Consider the following 24,872-nt stretch of genomic DNA (forward strand, 5'->3'; position numbering starts at 1 on the left):
CGAGTGGACTCACACTCTCGCACACTGGGTGTGCACGCATGTGCAGGGGACACCGTCCGCCATCCAGCTGCAGATGCCCCGGCTGGCCCGTCTGGGGGCCGAGGGGACAGGACACCAGCAGACAGTGGGCGCCTCCCACCCACTCTCCGTGGGAGCCGCACCTGCGGGCTGCCCCTGCGCCCAGGGCGGGGCCTGGTCTCCTGGCCGTCTGCCCGCCCACCGAGGCCGCCCCGCCCACACTGCAGGCCCTGGCCGTCCCTCCGCGTCTCCCAGGGGCCCGAGCAAGCCCGGCACTCAGGGCCCGGCGCCCGTCCTCCGGCCAGCCCCTGCGGCCAGCCCCACCGCAGCAGCCGGGGGCTGCCAGCCTGTCGCGCCCGAGCGTCCGCTGAGGCTGCCCCAGAGTCAGTGTGCACAGCCCACGTGCAGGGGGTGCTCCGCCTTCCGGGCCAGCCTCGCGTCCCACGTCTGCCTTCAAGGTCAAACTCACATCAGACGCCTGTCTTCCAGGTCAGCCCACATCGCACCTCTGCCTGCCGGGGCGGCACCCGCCTGGCCCCAGTCCCTGGCCCAGAGGGACCCTGGCCCAGGCTGCACCAAGCGGGCTCAACAGGACAGCCCCGGGCGCGTCCCCATGGCCCGCCTCCGGGTCCCATCGCAGGCAGGGAGAGCCGGTGTCCGGGGCAGCGGGGTCCGTCCCCCGGCGCAGAGATGTCCCCTTGCTCTTTCACTGGCTCCTGCGCTCAGCCGGGCAGCGTGTCTGGGTCTTTGGTGACTGGAAAGTGCCCTGGTTTCTGCGGGGGAGAGGAAGGCGTCTGGGAAATTTGGAAATCAGGAAGATGGATGACAGGTCCCTCCACAGGGTGGCGGGAGCGCGGGTGGGGGCTGAGCTCGGCCCCCTGTGCCTGTGGGACAAAGGGCAGGGCCAGGCTGCTGTCCAGGCCCCGCCTGCAGCCCCAAGACTCCTCAGGATTCGGTCCGAGCCCCGTGCTCCGCCCACGACGGACGGGTCTGGGGGCCCCTCGTCCGGCAGACAGCTGGCCCCTGACGCCGGTCCCGCTGGCCACCCTCCGGCCCCTGCCCCCTGCCCCACGCTGCAGCAACGAAGCCCACTCCTACCCTCCCTGCCACACGGCACCACCGAATTACGCTATTAATTTATTATTCATGATGAAAAATTATTCTAATAACACTTTCCACGCTGTTACTATTCCAGAGGCAAGCCGTCCGCAGCCCCCTCCCGCGGCCTGTTCCTGGCGAGAGCCCCCCCGGTTCTGGCGCAGTGGGTCCAAAATGCAGCCTGGCCGGGGCCCCGGGCCGAGTCCCCAGGTGGGCTCCAGAGGGGGCAGGCCGGGCCGGGCCGGCGCAGGTGGGCGCAGGCTCTCAGGTCGGGGGACCCTCTCCTCGCCGGGGGCTCGACCCCCCGTGGCTTCGCGTCTGGTGGCCGGTTCGGCGCGGAGAAGCGCAGGGGGCTTCGGAGAAGCGTGTTCCAGGGAGAGTCCGTGTAGCAGGACCCGCCCTGCGGTTCGGGGCTCCCTCAGCACCCCACCCACTCCACTGCGGCAGCGCAAGGACGAGCTTCCTGTTGGGGGGGGACCCCGAGGGGGGCCAGGTGCCGAGTGGACGGTCCCTGCGGGGCCTGAGGAGGGAACGGACCTGCAAGGCAGATGCAGCAGGTCCCGCCCCGACGGCTCAGGCACCAGCCAGGTCCCCGGCTCCAGCCTGCCCTGCGCCGCTGACCCGAGACGGGAGCCCGGGAGGCCGGGGAGGGTCCGGGATGGGCTCCGAACCTGGCGGCTGCTTCTCTGCCACGGGGTCCCGGCTCCCGGTGTCTGCGTGGACCTAACGCTGCGTGGCTGGGCTGGGCGGTGCCCCCATCCCGGGAGCAGTACCTGGTCCCACCGACACAGCCCTCAGCCCCCTGGGACCCCACAGCCCGCCCGAACCCCGGGTCTGACTTGCTGCATCTCCGATGTGCGTGTACCACGCCCCCGCCGGCCCCCTCCCCGGGGAGGGGCTCAGGGCCGGTGCCTGGGGCTGGTCCGTCTTGTCTGAGCGGAGCAGGAAAGCGGGGGAAGGCGGGCGGCCGTCTGGGCTCTGAGCGCGGGCCGTTCCCCGACGAGGCCGCAGGGCGACGGTGGCGAGGGCCTCACTAGGCAGTGTGGCCACCGGACCCACGGCCCCCTTCCCGTCGCCTGCAGCTGGTCTGTGTCACCCGATCACCCAGAGGAGACGGGGGAGTGGGAGGCGGCCACCCCGCCCCGGGCATAGCTCACCTGACACCAAACATTCCGGACGGAACATTCCAGCAGAGCTCCTGCGTGTCCCTGCAGGGGCAGGCGCCCCAGTGACCTCGCCGGGGCACGGCGGGGTCTTCTCCCGCCGACCCGCGGGTCTTTCCGGGGCAGCGCCTACAGATTCCGGGTCCCCTGAGGAGGAGCGCCTGCCGGCTCTGCCCCCTCTGCCCCCGCCCCCGGGACCCGCGGGGCCACGCAGCTCTGAGCGCGGCCTGTGAGCAGCCTTGCGGGGAGAACCGCGCCCCCCAAACTCTCCCCTCCTGCCAGGCCCAGTAAGAAGTTAGAATTAATTTCTTCAGCAAGGAAGCAGAGCTATTTTTAAATTGCACGCCTGGTGAATTAACGAACGGTTAGACAATTAACAGACCGCTTTCTAATTTTCTCGTGTCCTTTGAAGTGCAGAGCGAATCTCCTTATCCCCCCGTGTGTCCTCAGCGCCAGGGGAAGGGCGGAGGTGGGGGACCGGCCCGGGACGGGAGGTGCCACCGCCCTGGACCAGGGCCGCCCCAAAGTGTCAGCGTGCGGCTCCGGGAGGGTCCCGGGTTCCGCCTGTGTCTCTGCTCCGCATCCCACCCTGGTGTCCGGCGTGGCTCCCGGCTGAACCTCCACCCGCCTGCCCTGGGGAACGCCGTCCGCTCCTCTGGGACTGGGCACCGGGGACAAGGGGCCTCGGGCCTGGTTCTGTTGGCGGGCGGGACAGGTCGGAGCCAGGGAGCCAGGGGGCCCGGATCTTCTGGCCCTCTCGGCGGCGCCGGGCCTGTGGGAGCCCGGGAGCCAGGCCAGCCTCCGTGGTGAACTCCGCCCACCTGCCTCCCTCCCTCCTGTCAGGGTGCTTGTCTGTGGGTGCAGGCCCCCCCCCCCGTCCAGGGCTCAGGGCCTCGATGGTACCTGCAAAGACCTTTTCCCAGATAGAGTCCCACTCCTGGGTTCCAGGGGGCATACCCTTTGGGGGGCACCATGCCACCTGCTGCAGGTGCAAACTCAGGGGTTCTTGCAAACACCAGGACAGAAATTAAGTAAAATGTTGTCGGAGCATTGGAATTGTGGACCAAACAGGACTCGGCGTGTGAGGACGCGGCCGGGACACGGGGGTGCCACCATCACCAGGGAGGATGCACCCCGCATGGGGGCCCCCAAACGCCCCACGGGCTGCCCGGCACCCCCCCCCAGAATCCAGCTCTCTGCATGGCGCGAAGTGAAGGGGACAGTGGGGCGGGCTGAGGGGTGAGGGAGGGCAGAGCACGATGGGACGGGGTCCCGCCTGTGTCCCCTAAACCTGTTGGCAGGGTGGCAGCGTGGACACACAGGGCAGACACTGGGCCTGCTGGCTGAAACCCCACAGCCGACCCCGGGGCTCGGGGAACGGGGGTGGGGGCTGCTCCCCCCAACCCTCCGGGCCACCGAGGTGCCCCGAGATGTTTGTCCCAGTCTCTTGACTGGAAACCTCTGACTTTTAAGACCTCGGCGACTTAAAAAACAGTTTATTGAGGCAAAACTCACGGGACATGAAAGTCAGCATTTTAGGGTGTGCAGTCCAGCGGCACTTAGCAGGCTCAGGAAGCTGTGTGGTCGTCACGGCTGCAGCCCGGTTCACAAAACCCTCCCCACGGAGCCCCCGCCCGCCCCCACCCTTGCCGGCAGGCTCGGAGCCTTTGTGGGGGCTCCCGTGCTCCCGAGAGCCAAACCCGCCCCCTCGCGGTGGCCGCCTGAACCCGGCCTGTTTGACTGCCCCCCCGCCCCCCGCCCAGGAGCCCACCTTTCCCCTTTTCTCCAGCTGCTAAAGGGAGCCTCTCCGGTGTGTCCCTGACAGAAAGGAGGTGGTCAGTCTAATTTAGGACAGTGTTGGCCTTTTCTTCTCCCCCTTTTCTTCGTGACTAAATTGCAAGGTGCGGCCAGATGTGCCTCTCGCGGCACAGCACCCAACGACCCTGCGTCGGCACCCCCACCTCCGCCCCCAGTTTAATTAGGGGGCAGCTCACTGCTCGGGTGTGGGGGGGGTGGGGACCGGGTCGAGGGGCACAGGGACCGGGGCTGCCCGGGGGCCCGTGTGCACGCTGTCCCCCCGCGGACAGGTGGCTGCGGGGGGTGGCGTGGCTGTCGGTGGGGGCGGCCCACAGGGCGGAGCGGGACAACTCGTTCCGGTGCGAGGAGGTGGCAGGAGCGGCTCCCCAGCTGACGGGGGTCCCCCTGCCGGTGGGCGAGGCGCGGTGGGCGTGCTGGGAAGGACTCCAGAACCCCCAGGGGGGAGGTGCTGTGTCCCCCCAGCGGGGGCACGGGAAGCAGGTCCTGCTAGACTGTGACCTCGGAGGGGTCCCAAAACGGGCAGGGGAGGGAAGGGGCGGGGCCTGCCTGGGACAGGCCCCGGGGACATCACCGGCTGACCCAGCCCCTCGGACCCGCAGCTCCTGGCCCAGCGCCCACAGGGGGGGCCTGCGGAGCCCCGCAGGGTGCGGGCATCCCCGGGGGCACCGAGCTCCAGACGGAGGGGCCGCAGGCCACGGGAGTGCGCAGCCGGGAGTCCGGGCTGGCACCCTGGCTCTCCGTCGGTGCCGGTGGCTGTGTGTTCTCGGCCTGGCTGCACCGCCACCAACTGCCACCCTGACGGAGGGGACTGAGCAGAACCACCGACTCCCCGGATCCAGGGGCCGGGGCCTGTGCCGCGGCCGATGGGCTGCGGCCTCCGGCGTCAGGACGCGTGTGCCATGGCCTTGAGTGTCCCGCGACCTTGAACATGACCCGGCACGCGCGTTCGTTCGGGGCGTCGCGGGGCGCAGGCCGTCGCTCCTCCTCCTCGTCTGTGACCCCTTCGTCCAACGCGGGGAGACCAGGAAACCGAGAAACCGCCGGGGGCTCCGTCTGGCCTCTGCGCTCCTCCGGCTGGGAACGGCCCCCCACCCTCCCGACTCCAGCGGGGGAGGGGCGGTGAGCCCTGGGCCAGTCACTGAACCCCGGTCCCAGCCAGGCCCTCCCGAACGCCAGCCGCCCCGGGCGTGGCCGCCGCATCCTGCCGGGTTCCCGGGCCTGGGCCCCGCCCGCCCCTGCAGGAAGCCGGGGGTCCGAGCCTTCCCTCCAGACGTTAAACGCACCCCAGGACACGCCCACCCCCACCCCAGCTCAGGTGGGGCCTGCAGACCACAGAGCACCACCTCTGGGGGGGGGGGGCGGAGCTGTGGGGCCTCTCCCCTAGGAGAGCTGGGCTCCCCTGTCCCGTCCGGCGGCGGTGGCCCTGACCCTCAGCCCTCCGTCCCCCCGCAGGGCCCCCTAGGTCCCGTGGGCCTGTCCAGGGGCGCCCGCACCCCAGTCCGCATCGCAGCCCCTCCTCCTGGCTCCCAGGGCCCAGGGGCCGCCGGGGTGTCCCTGCCCAGAGCCTCCTGCAGAGGAAAAGTGGTCGGGGGGGGGGGCCCGTGGCCGGGAGAGCGAGTGGCCTCAGGTGATCAGCGGCGACACTGGCATCGTTCCGCTGCTAATTAACTCCCGGCTTCATCGCGGTTCCCGCGGCTCCTCCGCACTCCGCCGGTCTGATTAGACTCGTCTCTACGCTGATAAACGTGCCTCCGTCCGTCTCCGCGGCTGACGGGGAAGCCCCCCTCTTCCCACGTTTTGACGTTTGCCGGAGAAGCCGGAGCTACTTCCTCTCGGGTTCGAAGGTTGCGGGAAGGGTGGGGGGGCCAGGCACTCCCTGCCAGGGGGTCTTCGCGGGGTGGCCGGGGCCTGTGCCCAGTGCGGGGTCTCCCTCCCTCCCCCCCCCGCCACCTGCCACCCTCGGTGGGGAGTCTCGGGGCCCCTCAGACCAGCCTCTTCTTCACTTCCGCCTCATCGCCCCCCGCTCCCCGTGGCCTCCGTGTGACGCCCCACGGGCCCCGAGCGTGTCCTCACGTCGCAGCCCCTCCTGGTGCTGCCCCACGCCGAGGGGTCCCCGGGCCCTGGCGACACTTCCGACGGGGCTGATGCGGCCCAGAACTGAGCTGGCACTGGCGGGGGACTTGCTGCTCATCTCGACTTTCCTTCTTGCGTTTCCTTCCGGTAGTTTCCACCGGGACCCACGCCGGAGCCCGGCCCGGGGCGGGGCTCAGCGGCGGCATTCTGGCCACGGGACAAGCCAAGGGCGGCGGACATTGTCCCCAGCCCACCCCCGACCTCAGGACCTGCCAGCAGGGCCCCTGCACCCCAACCCTCCCCCTCCCCCACTAGTGAGTGTCCCCTCCTGCCTCCGAGAAGGACGCAGAGGTCACCCCGCTTTCCTGACGGACTGCTGACCCCCAAGGGCCTGATGGCCCACCCCCACTCTGCACGAGAGTTCAGCGAGGGCTGCAGGAGGGAGCACGGGGTCCCCCGTCACTGCCCCCTCGCTGGGCCCTGTCTCATGCCCCCCACGGGAGCTGGCCGGGAGCTCCGGCCCCGGGACCCGGGCTGAGGGCAGTGGGCCCCCAGCCGAGAGGCCGCTTTACGACAGGGACACCGAGGACCCACCGGTGTCCTCACTCCCAAGGTCGTGTCCTCAGCGGCAGAGACTGTGCAGCCCTCAGCCTCTCGGCCTCCCCCGGCCCCCACACCCAGCCACGCCCGACTGGGGGTTGCCTCCAGGCCAGCCCACCCGGACCCAGGCAGCCCGGCCCCAGCTCCCCGCACTGCGTGGGCCCTGCTCCATGACGAGGACGGGGGGGGGGGACGGTGTGGTGCCGCCTGCTGGGGCCACTCATGCCCAGCGGCATGGGCTGGCCTCTGCTCCCTGGCTGCCCGTGGGACGAGGGCCAGGTCCATGCAGGGGCCTTGTGTCGGTTCCCACACACGTGCCAGTGGCCACTCGGCCAAACCCTTTGCCTCGTCACGAGTGGGACAGGACTGAGGGGGCAGGTCTGCACCCCACTGAGAGGCCGCAGAACTCGGGGTGCCTCCGAGCATCTACACTTCGGGGTTACGGGGGGCCTGGGGCATCTGTTCTGCCCACCTGCCTGAACCCCAACTCTCAGGACTAAGAGGAGCTAGAAATTTCCAAGTCACTCTCTCCAGGGACCGAGCAGGGGAAGGGTGTCCTTCCCTGTCCCCGTGGGTCGCCGCTGTCCCCGTGAGGAGGGAGAGCAGAGAGGGGGAGGGGGGCAGGGCCAGACCGGGGATGAGGTGAGAAGGCCCGGGGTCTGAGCGAGGACAGTGCGCAGGGCTGGTCCCCAGAGCCACGCGGGCAGGACGGTCCCTCCGAGCCTCCGGTGTCTTCAGCACCGTGGAGAGCGCCCGGGCCCTGAGAGAGCGTGGCCGATCCCGCCCCGTGGGCAGCAGGCCCCCCCTCTCCAGGCTCCAGGCGGTGGTGGTGCGGCAGGGGTGGCGGGAGGCCTTGCCAGCGGCCAGGGGAGGGCGGGCCCGCGCCTCCTCCGAGCTGGGTGTCCTCCACGGGGTTCCTGGCACTCGCCCCCGCTGAGCCAGGACGGCTCGGCTCCCCTGGGGTCAGCAGGAGCCCCCTGGGGCCGGGCATTTTAATTGGCCTCTAACCAGGGGCCGTCCTGGTGCCAATGCCTGGCAGCGTGCAGGGGTGGGGGATGGGGCAGGGGGAGGGAGCGGGGGCTGGGACAGCACTGTGCAAGCGGCTGTCCTCACTGACCCTTCCTCCCTGGCGCTGCGCTGTCCCCAGCCCCGGACGAGGCCGGTCAGAACACAGCTGCTGCAGCCTCGTGAGCGGCGAGTCCCCAAAATACATGCGCGAGGGAGGAAGGGAAGCGAGGGGCACCCGAGGAAAAACACCCGTCTCGGGGACAAGCAGCATGCGCCCAGCAGGCGCCCCCGCCTCCTGGGAGGAACAGGGGAGTCAGGAGGCAAAGCTGGCCGGCCACGGCCGAGACGGAGTCTGAGGTCAGGGGGAGCTGCAGCGGGCAGGAGCACCCCCAGACAAGGCCCAGCTGGAAGGAGAACCCTGGAGGCGGGGGACCGGGGGCAGGGACACAGCTGGGCACCGGGCCCTCAGAGGAGCCAACAGAAGGGGCCTCAGAAGGGGCCGTGTTCCGAAGCAAGGAGAGCGCTCAGCGTGCACCGTGTGTGGTCCAGACCACGGCCGCCCGCCCGCCCGCCCGCCCCCCGGGGGTCTCGCTGCTCCTGGGGCCCCCAGAGAGCTCCAAGCCCCACCAAGGGCACGCCGGCGAGGCCGGGGCGGGGGGGCTGCCACAGGAGCGTGGGAGCCGCCACGGCAGCCCGGCCGCCGCGCGGAGCTGGCACCTCTGGGTCCAGCCCCTGGTCTATTTCCGTCCGTCCCCGCTGCCCGCTGGCGGAGCTATTTCAGCATCTCTGACGACGGTCCAGGGCTGGTTTCTGACCGTGAAAAGCAGAGCTTGCGATGAACAATAGCTTCTAAAATTATTTCCGTTCCGACAGTCGGGGAGGAGCTGGCTCCCTGGCGGAAGACACAAAGGCACAAAGACACGTGTCTCTTGTCTTCGCTTCGCCATCGCCCCCGGAGACGCGGCCGGCGCCCTCAGCGGCTGCAGCGCAGCCAGGCCCTGCCCCCCCCCCCAGCCGTGTGCGTGCGGGGCAGGACGGCGGCCACTCTCGCGGGGCACCATGTGCCTTCACGCAGCTGCAGGACACGGTGCCCACCCCCACAGGCGGCGGGATGGGCCTCGTCCACACGGGCCGAGTGAGGCCCGGGTCAGGCTCCCCAGCTGCTGGGCCGCCTCCACCGGCCGCTGGGTCCTGCCGAGCCGGGGGCCAGGGAGGGGACGCGGCCGCCCTGCAGCCCCGTGTCTGGGGGCTGACGCCCTCGGTCATCCTGTGGCGGGTCACGCCCCCGACGCAGCGGCACCGACAGCGTCCTTTCTGAGGGGCTGTTCGAACTCCCACACATGGCTTCGCCCCCCCCACCCCGTGGCCGCGGCCCTGCCCCCCCCGAGGTGGACGCCCGGACTCGGGGCTTCGACAGAAGGCCGCGGGCCAGTGTCTAGACCACGTCCGACCCGGAAACGGCTTCTGGACAGGAGCCGGCGAGGAGGCGCCCCGGGCCCACGTTTGGGGAAGCAGGTGTGAGTGTGTGAACCCCCTCTCCCAGCCGGGTCCGGGGGCCGAGGCCGGAGCTGAGGGCGCGTTTGGAGGAGAGGGACAGCGCGTGGGCGGGGCCGGCCTCTCTGCCGAAATCCGAGAACATGCACATGTCTCCTCACACAGGCGTGGGGCCTACGTCCGTCCGTCCGTCCATCCGTCCGCCTCGCAGGGAGACTCAGGCGAGAACGCGTCTCCCTGAGGGGGACCCGTCTCCCCGGCTGGGCTGGGGTGGGCCCCCAAACCAGCCCCGCCTGTGCTAGCTTCCAGAGGTTTCCTGCCCAGGCCCCGTCCCCAGCGCGAGGCTGCGGCGGCCTCCAGCCCTGGGTTCGAGGCCCCGCCGTGCACTCTGACCCGTCCGTTCTGCCCCGCGCCCCGGGGCCTGCACGGGAGGGCGCGCCCCGCAGGAGCGGGGAGGGCAGGTGGGAACCCAGCCTCACAGCTTCGTCTGCGCGCCCCCCTGCGCCCCCAGACCCTGGGCCGGATCTGGGGAGTCGTCTGGACCACAGCTGCCAGGGGTGGGGGGGGCTGTGGTGAGCCCTCCGACTGCCCCCACCCGCCCGCCGTGGCTCCGCTGGGGCTGAGGAGCTTCCTCCAGGGGCGCCGGCCCCAGGGGGTCCAGCCATCTGCACCTTCGGGGGCGTCCCTGCCAGCAGTTCGGACGGGTTCCTCCTTCCTCCCTCCTCCTGGCGTCTTCCCCTCTTCCTTCCCGGATGAGCGCCTCGAGGTGGAGAGAGGGTCACAGGATTTCGTGTCCTTGGTGGCCAAAGTGTGGCCGCCGGGGAGGGTCCCCGCTCAGACCGAAGGGCAGCGCCCGGCGTGTGAGCGGGGAGGGGGTGAGCACAGGGCGGGTGGGCCCTGGGGGGTGCGGACCAGCACCCGGCCGGCTGTGGGGGCTGCTGCCCCCCAGCGGGCCCCTCCGCAGCCCCCAGCCTGCGGTTGGCCCCAGACCATCACTAAGCTGAGCTGGGGGCCACGCGGGTCGGGTCGTAAAGCTGCGCCTGCCCCGTGGACGCGCCACCTAAGGGCTGTCCCCTGCCTGCTGCTCTCCACAGGGCACAGGCCTCCTGCCTTTTGGGGGGACACGGAGACCCCGGAATGCAGGGCCCACGACCGACAAGGCCCACCTTCCCCACCCTGCTGAGCACTGACCCACCACCGCCCTCTGCTGGCCACACCGCTCACCGCGCCCGCAGGCAGCGGCGCGTCAGCTCCAGTCAGCGTCGCAGAGCGGGTTGCCATGGCGATGGGAGGGTGGGGGAGGGGCTGCGAGGGTGTCTGGAGAGCAGGGAATGTGCCATCCCCAGCTGGAGCCGAATTCCTCACGCTCGGCCTTCCCGGTGCAGCCCACGTGGCCACCCAGGCTGGGCACCGGGGCAGGGCGGCCCGCACCCCAGGGGCAGCACCCGGGCACCCGCAGCCTGGCCCGGCTTGGGACGGGGTCCCCACCACGCTCCTCCCTCCTCACGGGGCTGGCGGGGGATGTCCCTGGAACCCTCCCGAAGGCCACTCCCCCTCCCACGGACCTGGGGGACGCTGAGGCGGTCACCTGTGGAGGTCACTCGGGGCACCCCCACCCCACCCTGTCACCGGGAGGGTCGGGGCCTCGGCCAAAAGTGGAGGCCAGGGAGGCTGACCCTGAAGGGGCCCCTGGGTCCCGAGCCGGGCGGGGGCCCCTTCCTGAGGTTGCCGCGAGGAGGGTGTCTCCACACGCGCCCCCACGTCCTGTGGGCACTCCACAGGGGGTCCAGGCCACGGCCTTCGGGCGTCACGGGCACCGAACCCCCCAGGTCTGACGCAGGGGCCGCAGGAGACGGTGCCCGACTGGAGCCTCAGGTCGGGCGGTGTCTCGGGGGCCCTGGCTGTGATCCCTGAGCTCTCCCTGGACTCGGGGACGGTCCCTCTCCGGCGGCCAACAGCGTGGGCAGGGCCTGGCCAGCCATCCAGTTCTCGGGTCGGCAACAGGACGCGCCGGCCCCCAGTGCAGGTGTGTGTGTGTGAACCTCCACGTCACGCTCCCTCCTGCCGCAGAGCGATCTGTCTCTGGAGGGGCCACAGCGGACACGGTGCGGGGGAGGGGAGGGCGGTGGCTGTGTCATTTGCATATGCAGATATGTCTAATTGCTGACCCACAACTAAAGGCCCGGGTGTCAGCAGATGAGACTAATGAGAGGCATTCGTCTACGAGAATCAGCTTGTTACAAACAAAACAGATGCCCCTTCACTTTCTTCCCCGGGGGAAGGTGCAGGGTCCCCTGGCCGGAGGCCGAGGGAGGGGCCCGGTTGGAGGTCACAGGGAGGGGCCTGCAGCCCCTCCGCCCCAGCTGGCCTGGTGCACAGGCCCGCCGGCCACCGGGCCCTGGCCACGGAGGGCGCCTGGGGACACAGGGCGAATGGAGGTGGAGAGTGGGAGGTCCCGGTCTTGCAAAGTTGAGTGGTGCGGAGAGGACCGCCCCTGGGCCAGAGACGGTCAGGGGAAGCCCGGGGAGATGCAGGGTCCGGGGGGAGGGGGGCTTCTGTTCCCTGGAAGGAAAGGCAGGTGCGTCCCCACGGTGGGTGGGGTTGGGGGGCGTCAGAGCGTCACCCACAGCATCCGTACAGGGCAGGCCGCAGCTGCCCCCTGAGTCACAGTCACCACACAGGTCCAGCTCAGACTCCCGACCCACACAGCCCCGCCCACCTCCCCCGACTCCCAGCCGCCTGCCTGTGTTCCTACTGTGCACCAGGCCCCATCCGGGGACCGGACACCTCCGGACACAGTGCGTGGACAGAACAGAACAGGGCACAGGGCCAGGGCTCAGGGCGAAGGCGGCCGACACAGGCGAGGCCCTGCCAGGCTGCATCCAGGGTCAGGTGGGGCGCCCAGGCCCGGAGTGGGGCACGCTGACACGCACGGAAGAGCTCCCCCGGCCCCTCCCTCCCCCTTCCCGCGGCCGCTGCACAGCCGTCCGTTAGGAGCTGGGGAGCCTTTATTCGGGAAGGACGCGACACCCAGTCCCCGAGGCGGAGCAAACGATCGGGGGTCGTCAGAGCGAGTGGCCGGGGTGGCCCCGTGAGGACAAAGGCGCGTTCGCCTGAGTCGTCCCACCAGAGCCCCGAGGGTTGGTCTCTTTTCTGTGCCTCGTCCCTGGGCGAGCCGGGGGGCTGGGGGTAGAGGGAGCCGAGGGCCTGCGCCCCCCACGGCCGGTCCCCAGGGCGCCACGCATCCCGCCTCTTTGCAAACCGCCGGGCGCCCGGGCCGATGCCACCACACGGCTGCAGCCTGGATGCTGCCGCAGCAGGCCCCCCTGGGGCTGACGTAAATCTAATTAGGCGGCGGCAGGCACGGAATGTCCTGATTTCCCCAGTGCCCAGGGACGCGAGTGTCTTTCTCTGCCGGGCCCCCCGGGGCCCCCCCGGCCTCGCAGCCTTGTTTGCCAAGCCGATCCGCGGGCATGCCCGAGAGGACGCCCACGGGAGCCCCCGACCGGTTCAGGACCCCTCGTTAGCCAGGCACCAAGAAGGGCGCACGCAGCAGAGCCTGGCGCGAGGAGCCCAGGGCGGGAGGCCCCGCTCTCCCGGAGAGCGAGTCCCATCGCACGCTGCAGGGCGCCCAGCAGCGCGCGGGCGCGTGGCTGCCGAGGGGACCGGGCCGAGCACCCACGGCCCCGGCCGGGCAGGAGCGTGGCCCCCAGGGGCTCCGTCGGCCGAGCCGTGCGGGGAAGCGGCCGCCCCATCGCGGGCAAACCCTCGTGCAGCGGGGCCTCCCGCGCCGGCACGGGCCCATGCGTGTGCACACGTGCACGCACACCGCTCTGCACCCACGGGTCAGGGCCCCTCCCGGGGTCGTCCCGACTGGCACGTGCGTCTCCGGCCCGGACGCCTGCACTCGGGCCCCGTGGCCCTCCCCTTCTTCGGGCGCTGCCCTGCGGCTCCCTCTCCCAGGGACCCTCGAGCCAGCCGGTCCCGCCGGCAGGGCCCCCAGCGGAGTCCGCAGGTCCATGCCCCCCACCTCCCGGCTCCGCTCACGCCACTCCGCCCACCTGTGCCCCCGCTGCGGCCTCCCAGGGGCTCCGGCCGAGCTGTGGGGCCCTGTGCCCGGGGCGGGTGCAGTGTGGGCCCGGTGGCCTCAGCCCTGACCTCAGGGTGGTTGTGAGAAACAGTCACCGACGGTTTCCTCGGCTTGAAGCAGGGGCAGCAGGGGCACGGCTCTCAGCACACGTGGTTCCCACGCTGGTCGGCGATGGTGGTGAGGATGACCATGGTGGTGAGGATGGTGGTGTTGATGGTGGTGATGGTGATGATGGTGGTGAGGATGATGATGATGGTGGTGATGGTGGTGATGATGATGGTGGTGGTGGTGATGGTGGTGATGGTGATGATGGTGATGATGGTGATGATGATGGTGATGATGATGGTGGTGAGGATGGTGGTGTTGATGGTGGTGATGGTGATGATGGTGATGATGATGGTGGTGATGGTGATGATGGTGGTGAGGATGATGATGATGGTGGTGATGGTGGTGATGATGATGGTGGTGGTGGTGATGATGGTGATGATGGTGATGATGATGGTGATGATGGTGGTGGTGGTGGTGATGGTGGTGAGGATGATGATGATGGTGGTGATGGTGGTGATGAAGGGGGTGGTGGTGAGGATGATGATGATGGTGGTGAAGGGGTGGTGGTGCACAGGGAGGCCCCCAGGGGACGCACAGGAGAGGGAGGGGGAAGACAGAGCTGCCAGCTCAGCAGAGAGTGGGACGGAGCGGCACAGGAATTCTCTGTGCGGATGAGGCTGGAGCAGGGTTCCAGGGTTCTGCGGAGAACTCGTGGTTCGGAGGAAGCCCCACCTGCGGCCTGCAGCTCTGCGGGGGGGGGGGGGAGGAGGCAGCCTCCTTATCACTGTGAAATGGGGGTGCAGACGCGCCCCAGCCCACCCGCCGCGGCTGCTGTCGGGAGGTGGCACCACAGGAGACTGGCAGAGCGACCCTGGGGCACCTCCTCGGGGCCGGGTCTCCTCCCGCCCGAGAAGGGGCCGGGCTGCACGCTGTCCTGGCCTCCCAGGGCCCGCGGACGAGGACACAGGCCCTCGGGTCCGCCGTGCGGGGCCTGGGCCGGTGCTGGTGTGGGGGGGGTGTGGGGGAGGGTCTCAGCCAAGCTGCACTTCTCTCGTCTGGTCCCCCCTTGTCACCCCTCGACCCGCTGTGACAGCCAGCCCCAGGGGTCAGGCTGAGGGGGCGGCACGTGTACCCCCTCCCCACGTCCCCTCCGCCTTCACCCCCGAATCACACACACACAGTCTCTGGCGGCCCCTCCTCCCCCCGCAGCAAAGGGCCCCACCCTTGAACGTTCAGACAATAAAGCCCCAGGGAAGCCCACCGAAGAGCAGAGGGGGGGGGCTGGGGCAGCCCAGGAGAACAGGCGAGACCCTTCCCCAGGGATTCGGGGTGGCAAACAGGTACCCAGGCCTCTTAATCGACCCCCCAAAGGAAGCCCCAACCGCGCCCTTGGACGTGGGGCAGTGGAGGCCGGGGCCCTGATGCGGAGCCTCCCGCACCAGCCGGGCCCCGCTGGGGGGACGGAGCCCAGGCCCGGGTGTCTGCTTAGGAAGCAGGGTCAGTGCAGCTGGACAAACCAGGGAGCCAACCGGGGCGGGGGGACAGGGGGCCACAGGGGGGTGCCCCCCACCCCTCCCAGGGCTGCGGGCCGGGGACACTGGCTCCTGTGATGAGCGGCGTCTTTCAGGGTGGCCTCACACCCTCAGGTGGCCGGGACCCCGGTGGGGCCGTGCGGGGGCTCCTGGTCCAGGGCAGGCGTCTGGGGCTCAGAGGCAGGTGAGGGGCGCATGCCCCCGGCGGGAAGGCGGCCCAGCTGCCGAGTTCGCCTGTGCCCTCTGTGCCAGCGGAGCACGCTCTGCCGTCTGGCTCTGGACGGACGCGGTCTGATTCTGAGCCCCGTGGGGGTCACGGGGCAGCCAGTGGCCGGCTGTGGCTGGCAGGGGCTCCATCCTTGGGACCATCCCGGCCTGGGATCCGGGTGAGCCGACCCCCCGGCAGCCAGAGCACTGCCTGCCTGCCCTCCCCTGCACAGGCCACCCACAGAGACGGGGGTGGGGGGAGAGGCATCGGTTCTGCCTGTCCCCTGCCAGGGATGGCGTCCACCACGTGCGGTTTACAGACACACTCGCACGCCCCACCCGCTGCCCACAGCGGCCCCGCCGGGACCGGCAAACCCTTCGTGAGAACGCCGTGGCCCTCCTCCCTGGGGTGTCTGCTTGGCCGGCTGGTCTCAGCAGCCTGAGTCCGCGGGCAGCAGAGGCGGCTGCACACAGGACGGCTCCACGGGGTCCTCAGGGACTGGGCGTCGGGGCCGTGCGGCCACACTGGGCCCCGCCTGCTCGGGGGGACGGGAGAGAGTGGCAGGGCCCGGGCCTGGCTCCTGGCACTGGGACAGGGAGCCACCCCGCCCCGCTCGCCACCCAGACGTCCAGCTCCCGTGGAGGCGTCCCAGGCCCTTCCCTCCCATTCCAGGCGGGGACTGACCAGCACCCCACTCCTGGCTCAGGGGCCGCCTCCGGTAGGGGCCCCTCGGCCGCCCTGACCTGTCAGGCCCCACCTGCTGGCTCCTGGCTCCTTCCCAGCACTGGCCACATTGCCAGTGTGCCTCCGGCCCCGGGGGCACTCTTGCTGACCTCAGGGCCCGTGACCCTGAAGAGAGAGCGCCCGGGGCAGCAGACGCTGGGGCTCGGCCCTGATGAGGATGCGGCTTCAGTGGCGAGACAAGGAGAGCGGCCGAGCCTGGGCTGGCTGGAAGGACTCGGACAGGGTCCCGCGGCTGCGTCAGGTGGGAGGCCAGCGGGTGGTCACTGGGGGCCCTGCCTGGGTGGCCCAGGGAGCCTTTTGGGGGACCAGGACCCCAGACCCGAGGAGTCAGCATTGTCTGATGTCTGTCACAGCTTTGGGGGCCAGAGCCCCTCGGGCGGCGCCAGCGTGGTGCGCTGCCCTGGCCTCCCCGGGCCCTGTCGTCCCCTGGGACCCCGCTGGTGTGGGGCCGCCCGGCCGGCTGCACCTCCTCCTGGCGGCCCTGCTGGCTCTGAGTTGGAAGGTTTCCGCCGTCTCAGGCACGCACGCCTGTGCAGCCCTCATTTTCCCCATCTCGGCTGGTCTTCCCCTCCTCCCCGGGCAGAACTCGGGTTGGCAGTGAGAGTGTCTGGCTGGTTGGCCCGTCCCACCCACTGAGGGGGACCAGGGGAAGCTCCCTGGGGCCAGCTGGATGGGGGCTAAAGACAGTGGCCTTGAGCCCAGACACGGAGTCACGGAGTGGGCCTCAGCCCAGCCCACCCCGCAGGAGGCCCAGAGGGGGGTTGTGCTGGGGGGGGTATGCTACATCGGGGACAGGAAGTGAGAGGCATGCTGGAACCCATGCAAAGCAAAACCAGGTGAACGGCACCTCCAGCCCCAGCCAGGTCCGACCCAGAGGTGGGAGCACACCTGTGCCGCTCTGGCCCCCAGGAAGTGGGAGGGATGGCGTCAAGACAGCAGTCATCTGCCCAGACAGGATGCCCCCCAGTGCCACCTCCCTTGGGGAGCCTTCCAGAAGCCAGCCCAGATGAGCACCCTTCCACCCTCCCACTGCCCTTCCTGGCCAGCCCGAGGGCCTGCAGGGAAAGAGGGGGACCCACAGGGATATTGGGGCAGCTCCCTGGAGGAGCAGCCTCTTGTGGGAGGCAGGGGAGGTTCTGATGTCGGGGTGCCTATCCGTGGTGTGGGGGGGCAGCCACCCAACCACAAGGGTCAAGCATGTGACTCAGGATGGAAATTTCCAGGCCAAGGGAGCGCAGATGCTGGGAGGGCAATGAGGTGCCTGCTTCCTTGTGGGGAGCTGGCCTGGTAAGACATTCACCTGCCTTGTGCTGGGGGTTGGGGGAGAGCAAGTCCTCACACCACCACCAGGCGCCCAGATCCAGCTGTGCCTGAAGCCGTCCCTCGTTCACATCGCCATAAACTCTAGGGGCGTCTTTTCTTCTAGACCCGTTGGACTTAGTCAGGATTCCTTCCAGCAGGCGGTGCTCACCGGGAAGCCAGACAGGCGCGGGGTCGGCACTGGGAAGCGGGGTCACCACTGAGTCACTGCCCTGAACACAGATCTCTGGGCCCCGGAGCCCCCACCCGGCTCAGGGGCACGGAGACGGAGGAGGGGCGGTGGGTGCTGCCAGAGGCCGATCCTCAACCCTCGGTGGGCGGGCCTGGTAGGAGCAGGAGGCCCCTTTTGTCTGCCCTACCTTGGTAAACGGCAAGCGCCCACTTAGGGAACAAGGGGGCCGCCAGCCCCCCTGCCCCGCGGAGGGGCGTCCCTGCTCCCCACCCCAGACTCCAGCCCACACACCGGCTCCTAACTGACATCACCCACGTCTTTGAGCAGCGCCACACCCCTGGAACGCCTCCTTTTTACTTCTATACACGCTCACCTTTCACCGCAGCCACGCACGGGGTCGTTCGTGCGAGGGCGCCAGCCCAGGGCAGGAGGACCGGCGACCGGTCCCACCGCTCTCCGCGCGTCTCCGCGGCGCCCGCGGGCACCAGGCGCTCGCGGCCGCCGCAATCCCCCAGGCGGCCAGCAGGTGGCGGCATCTGACCAAAAACCGCGTTTTCGGGCTCGGCTTGGCGTCCCCTCCCCAACTCCGGCCCCACACCCACGCGCCTCGAGCCCTTCTCGGGGACCTTGGAGGTGCTCCGTCCTGACCCTGGCCCGGAGTCTGCACGTCCCCACGGCCGGGCCGGCTGCACACGGGCCGTCCCTGGCCCGAGGGCCGCGCGCTGGGTTAATTTAATCTCCCTGGAGAGACGCCCTGGCCGGCACCGACAGCCAGTCTCCTGGTGCCTGTGACCCCACCCGACATTTCCACGCCCCCGCAAATGGCGCGACACCGCCCTTCCCGGGGTTCAAATGCCGCCCCCCTCAATGCGTGCACAGCGTGCCCGGGCCTCAGCCCTCGGCCCCGAGGTCGTGGGCCCCCAGGCCCCCAGCAGCCCCCACTGCCCTCGCCGTCCACGGCACCTGCGGAGCTGGCCCACCTGTCTCCGCGTCCCCCTTCGCCTCCACGACTCTGCCAGGCCGGCAGGTGCGCCCCGGAGGGAGCCCTGACCACAGCATCATCCCTCCAGGGATGGAGCGCTGCGGGGAGGGGGCGGCGCAGAGTCAGGGGCGCGCGTTCGCTTCTCCGGTTGTGCGAACCCCGGGCTGCGCAGCCGCCGGGCGCCCCGCACAGGCTCGGGCCCGGCGGTCAGGACGTCCTCGGTGCGCCGCGCCGTGCCAGAGGCGGCTCCTGCTGGAGGGGCCGAGGGCCGAGGACCCGACAGACTGAAGCGGGTGTCCACGGGAGACGACGAGGTTGCCTTGTGGTGGCAACCTCAGGGGCGGCAGGACGCAGCAACGCGGGAGTGCGCCGTCTAGAAGCCGGGAACACGCTCGTGGGTCCCCCGCCCCATCTCCCTCCAGACCCCCAGCAGCTCCCTCCGCCCCTGCGCTGCCCCCACCCTGCCCCTCGGTCTGCGGCGCGGGTGGGGCCGGGCTTGGGAAGGAGAGGTCCCCACGTCCTCTCTGATTGGACGGCCGCGAGGTCCCAGCGCGGCGCCGCTCACCTTAAAGGGAGAGCGAGGCGCCAGGGCGCGGGAGCCCGCCTCCGGGCCGCAGCGCGGAGCGGGGGGCGGGGCAGGGGCGGGCCGGAGCGGCCCCGCGCGCGGAGGCTCGGGGACCCACAGACCGCCGGACGGGCGCCTGCGGCCGGGAGCAGCAGCGCCGCAGCGGCCATGGCCGAGCTCCGGTCGCTGTCGGGGGACGCGTACCTGGCGCTGAGCCAAGGCTACGCGGCCGCGGCGGCAGGCCTGGCCCTCGGGGCGGCCCGGGGGCCCGAGGCGGCGCGCGGCTACGGCGCGCCAGACCTGGGGGGCGACCTCCCCGCGGCGCCCCGCACCCCGGCCGCTGCGGCCGAGAGCAGCGGCGAGCAGAGCGGCGACGAGGATGACGCCTTCGAGCGGCGGCGGCGGCGGCCCGGGCCGGGGGGCGCGGCGGACGCGCGGCGGCTGCGGCCCCGGGAGCCGCGCTCGCTGCGGCTCAGCATCAACGCGCGCGAGCGGCGGCGCATGCACGACCTGAACGACGCGCTGGACGGGCTGCGCGCCGTCCTCCCCTACGCGCACAGCCCGTCGGTGCGCAAGCTCTCCAAGATCGCCACGCTGCTGCTGGCCAAGAACTACATCCTCATGCAGGCGCAGGCCCTGGACGAGATGCGGCGCCTGGTGGCCTGCCTCAACCGGGGCCAAGGCCTGGCCGCGCCCGTGGCCGCCGCGCCGCTCACGCCCTGCGGCCAGGCCGCCGTGTACCCCTTCTCCGCGGGCGCCGCGCTGCCCTGCGCAGACAAGTGCGCCGCCTTCTCCGGGACGCCCTCGGCGCTGTGCGAACACTGTGACGGGAAGCCCTAGGGTCCCCGCGCCGCCCCCTCCTTCGGCGCGCGCCCTGGATTTCACGTCGCCCGCGAGGACTGCGTCGCCCGGACCTCGCCCCCAGCCCGTGCGCGCTGAACAACCTGGGGCCGCGGGAAACGCGCCGCACGTCCGGACCCAGGACCGAGCTCCCCGGCGCGGCGCTGGGATCCTCGCCCGCGAGTCGGAAGCGTCCGCTCGGCACCTTCCCAACGCCCGCAGCCACGGAGTGGGGGGACGGGTAGCGATGACCAACAGCGCATTTGGGGTGGTGCTGCCAAAAGAGAACGGGGTTCCAGCGCGAGGTGGGGGCTGCCGGGACCCGTGGCGGATGGTTCCGCGGCCACAGCCGGAGCCCCGCCCCCGGCTCGCGGAGCGCAGGGACAGAGCGCAGCCTGCTTAGCGGGTCCTGGCCCTCGCGTGGGGGTCGTCCCCGTCTCCGTATGTCGCTCTCACCACGCTGCGGGGCTGCGCTCTGGCTGGGCGGGATCCCGAAGACGCGCAGCGCCGGGCACCGCCAGCGTCTGCCGGCACCTCGGCCCTGCGCCGCCGGAACCGATGCGCCCTCAGCGACCGCCGTCCGCCCGGGAGCCGAGGAGAGCCGGGGGCTGGCTTTTCGGCTCTCGCAAGTGCGAGTGCGTTTATTGTCTTGCCTAACTAACCTCTAGTGGGGAGTGGACGCCAACGCCCGCTGCCCCCAAACCTGCGGGATTTGTGCGCCGAACGGCCCGTGGACTCCCCGGGGCGGCCCCGGTGGAGTTAAACGGCGACCGCCAAGCGCCCCCTGCTTCAAGGCGGCTGCATGGGGCAGGAGTCCGCCCCCCCTGCGCCCACACTTGGCCGTGGGGCGTCAAAGGAGGGCCCGGTGCAGTCCCGGCGGCCCAGCAAAGCCCCCTCCCCACCAGCCCCACAGGCTTTCGGGGGAAGAGGCGCGGCCAGGGGTGAGTACCCGAGGGGCCCGCGCCCCGCCCAGGGCCCGGGGCGAACGCTGGGGGAGGGATCTGTCTCTTTGATGCCCGCGGGCAGCTCCGAATTCTGCCGCGGTCGGGGCCCAGCCCCACGCACCCCGCGGGCGCCCAGGGGACGAGCTGTCCCGGCGGTGGGAGCCGAGGTGGCTCTGCCTCGGTCTCCGGCTTCATGAACCCCGTTTTCTCGGTTGCCTGCCGGTAATGCGATGCCACCCCGAGGGCACCGCCGCCCTTTTACAAAGCGCCCCGCCTGCAGCATCGAGCTTTAATTAGCGCGTTCCGGAGGCCCTTTCCGTTTGCGAAGTGAAGCGTGTGGTTCAGTCTCGTTCGCCAAGACCCGTGCGTAATACCGGCGTCTGCCCCTTCCCGGTTCATTTTTCCACGGTCTTTTCCCTCCGGCAGACGCGGCTCCGGGTTTGGCGGGGTCGTGGGGCTGAGCGTTGGAAACTCTGTTTCAAACCCCCTCTGGAGAGAGCCACGCCCCAGGTCCTTCCGTGGGGGCCGGGCGGGGGCAGGGGTCACACCCCGCGGACCCTGCTCCCCGCCCAGCTCGCTCACAATCTGACCCCCGGCTGCTGCCGCGTCTCCTGGTTAAGACCACCCGCGGTTACCGCCCTGTTCGTCTTCAGAATAAAGTATCTGATGTCAGCTGATGCGTTTATGAACATGAGTCCATTTTAACACCGAGCGGGTGCTCCTTAGCAAAGCTCCTGGTTTCAGTTCCCGGACGGTCCGGGCTGCGTGGGCGGCCGGCGCCCAGACCAGAGTCTCGGGGGCCTCTGAGGTGTGGACGCCGGCCTGTGAGCAGCAAATACGTGAAATAATCAATCAGGTAAAGTGAAGTCTCTGATTGATCATCAGAGAAAAAGTCTCTGTTGGGTGGGAAAAATAACAGTTCTTAAGAGAACCATTTAACTGATCAGATGCGCTTCTGATAACTTCATTTAAGTAAAAGTTAAATGAAATGAAAACTTTTTTTTAAATTGTGAAGCTGTTTCTCTCCTCTCCCCCCAAAGCCAGCGCGTCCCCCGCCCCCCCTGGGTTCAGCTGACCGCCCCTCCGAGCGGAACCGAGGCCGGCAGCTCCCAGCAGAGCCGCTGACCAGCAGGCCGGCGCCTCAGAATGGGCGTCCCCACCCCGGGGGGCACTGCACACGCCCCCTTCTGCGACGGCCCGGGTGCTGGAGGACCCTCTCGGCACCACAGGCCCGGCTCCCCACGGCCCACCCGCCCCAAACACGACCACCCAGAGGTGCCTGACTCCAGCTGAGACCTGGGGACGCCGGCTGGGGTCCCGGCTGTCCGCCCGAGGGCTGTGCCCCTGCAGCGGGGAGGGCCCGGCTGCGGGTCAGCGTGGAAGGACCCCCCACCCTTCTGGCCAGCCGAGCCCCCGGTTCTGCAGCCCCGTGGACGCGTGGCAGAAAGACCCGAGTTTCCAGGGTGCCCACCCTCAGATCCGCCTCCGGTACGGCGGGTGCACCAGCGGCGGTGAGGATGCGTCCCGGGGGCGGGGACCTGAGCGGCAGCCCTGCGCGCCGGCGGTGCTGTCCCCGACCGAGAGAGCACCCACCCCGCCCCGCGTGGGGCTTTGCACCGGCCGGTGGGGGGTGGGGCAGACAGAACGGATTCAGAGCCGTTCGTGTTAACGGTGGTAACTTGATTTATCAGCACACGAGACGTAGAATGTTTTCAGCCCGGCATCAGGGCTCTTCAATGACTAGGGGCACCGTTCACGCTGCTCGCACCCGAGGGCTTCACCACCCATTGGGTGTTCCCGTCAGGACCAGCCCCCCCCCGCCCCCCCGCAGCTGGCGGCTGTGGGAAGCGCCCTTGTTTCTGTTTCCTTTGCTGGGATGACAAGTAACCGACGCAGGGAGGCGGTTCCAGACCCGGGCGGGCCTGTGCTTGTCCCCTCTCCCCCTGGCCCTCGAGTCTCCTGCCCGGGCCAGGGTGGCGAGAGCAGCCACGGCCGTTTCCTGCCTGCACTGGTGGCCGTACGTCCGCCCGGTCGCTGGTTCCAGGTGCCACCCAGCATCGTGCTGGCCGGGCCTCACCCAAGCCCGGGTCGGGAGCCCAGGAGCCGGGTCCCTGGGTGCTGGCTCTGCAGGGCCCCTTCCCGGGTCCGGAGAGGCCCTGTACCCCGACTCCTTTCACTGACGGGCGTGCCTGCCTGTCCCCCGCTCACCAGTGGGAGGGGAGGACGCACAGGCTACTGAACACGCTGGTCGAGCTGAGACTGCCCGGGGCAGGCACGGCCGCCCCCTTCAACGGCCCCTTAAACGGCCCCCCACACACACACATGGGCTTCTCCCGCAGCCCCGGGGGCTCGCCGCCCTGTGGTCAGGACCAAACCAAACTGCTGGCTGAGGGTGTTCCCACCTGCCCGGGGAGGCCCCAGGACATTTGGGGCCCTGGACCATCAACGCCCGGAGGTCCGCATTTCCTCAGGTAGGACACTTGGTCCCTTAAAACAGGACCCCTGGTTTTCTGGGTTTGGCAAACCCGCACTTGACCCAAACCTGCTCTGCCCCCCAGGGACGCCCCTCACCTCCCCTGGGGCAGCCGGCCAGGCGGACTCCCAGCTGCCAGCTCCTGTCAGCGCTACCCCCGCCCCCGCCCCCGCCCCCGGGCCAGACTTTCTCTCCGCTTCCCCAGATGCGGCTGCACCTCGGGGAGCCTCGTCCTGCCTCGTGAGCAGCACCCCAGGCCCAAAGCCCTTGCAGGTGGGGACAGTCAAGGAAGGAAACAACCCTGTTTTCCTAAAAGGACAGGTCAGAGGCGCACGACCCGGCCCCGCCCTCGGCCCAGCAGAGGCTACGAGCGCCGGGTGATTACAGCCGGTCCTCACGTGGATTTGCTTGTGCTGCGTTTCTAGTCTTTAATCCCTTTTAGCATCCATTCGAAGGGATAGAAACAGAGGGATTTACAGTGTATCAAATTATTTCTGCAACAATTACCTCGAGGGACTCCTAGCTCTGGAAGTTACGTTACAATGTCCCAGCGGGAGTCCGGTCCCTAAAATTAGAAAGTTAATACGCCTTTGCAGGCTCAGCAGCCCCCAAGGAGCTAAGCCAGCGGCGCCACAGACACAGACAGGCCCAGCTAATTAGCACAGCCACCTTCCACTCCAGAGTCTCGCCTGTTTTAGGAAGTGGGCTGGGCGGGCGGGGTCCCCCCCGCCCGGGTGCCGGGGCGTCTGTCCTCGGAACCGCGCAGGCACGCCGCACCTGAGCGCGGCTCTCTCCAAGTGGGAGGACAGCCAGAAGGGCCCTGCGGGCTCTGAGCAGGGTCGGCCCCGGAAGACGCGCGTGGAAGGGGGTCTCCGAACGAGCCGGGGCTCCTGCTCTTCCGAGGCCGGCGCGTGGCACCGCCCGCCGCTGCCTGGACACGGTGGGTGGGCAGGCTCTGGCGGCCTCTGCCCTGCCCCCGGGGACGCTGCCAGAGGGCCTCACGGAGCAGCGCGCCCACAGGGCCGGAAGGGACGCTCAGGCTTCCCAGCCAGCGAGCTGCGCCTCCAAGCCCCGCGTCGTCTGAGGCGATGAGTCCGCAGCCGGCTGCCCTGCGGGGCCCTGAGGAGGTCTGGCCGGAGCCCGGGCCCGCCCGGGACCTGGGGGCGTCCCTTGCTGCCTGGATGGGGCCGCAGCCCGTCTGGGAGCCTGCCGCAGACCCTGAGACACGAAGGGGCTGCCACACTCTCCAGGGTCCCCAGGCGTCTGGCAGGATGTGAGTTGTTGGCAGGGGCTGGCTCTCTGTGCCCGGAGCTGCGTGGCCCCAGCCCTCCCGGCGCTCCGTCCCCACGCCTCCGCTGTTCGATAACAGACGGTGCTGCAGTCACAGAGCCCCCCACCCCGGTGGAAACGAGGGCCCCCGCCCGCCGGGCACGGACAGAGCCTTCCACTGCGGCCCCGGACAGTCCAGTGGCCGTCCGGGCGGGCTCCTGCCCGGGGGCTCCGGCTGGGTCACGGCCGACACCGGGGGGTGCGGGCGGGGGCCAAGCCTCCTCAGCCCGGTGTCCCCTAGCCGTGTGTGTGTGTGGGGGGGTGTTGTGTGGGGCAGACTGCTGAGGGGCCAGCTCAAGGGGGGACACCCCGAGTTCAGTGGTGGGGATCCCCCCACCCCAGCGTCTCCGAGG

At 70.2% G+C, this 24,872-nt stretch overlaps 1 protein-coding gene across 1 annotated transcript; it reads left to right on the forward strand.

Annotated features, from left to right (window-relative positions):
- The first annotated feature begins 19,101 nt into the window (after positions 1-19,101).
- On the forward strand, positions 19,102-19,773 carry BHLHE23 (basic helix-loop-helix family member e23). Its single transcript, XM_045833689.1, has one exon. The coding sequence runs from the start codon at positions 19,102-19,104 to the stop codon at positions 19,771-19,773; it is 672 nt and encodes a 223-aa protein (XP_045689645.1).
- Positions 19,774-24,872: the final 5,099 nt, after the last annotated feature.

The sequence above is a fragment of the Phyllostomus hastatus genome, unplaced genomic scaffold (assembly GCF_019186645.2).
Source record: "Phyllostomus hastatus isolate PE091 unplaced genomic scaffold, TTU_PhHast_1.1 phas_contig_17, whole genome shotgun sequence".
In the NCBI taxonomy this organism is placed as follows: Eukaryota; Metazoa; Chordata; class Mammalia; order Chiroptera; family Phyllostomidae; genus Phyllostomus; species Phyllostomus hastatus.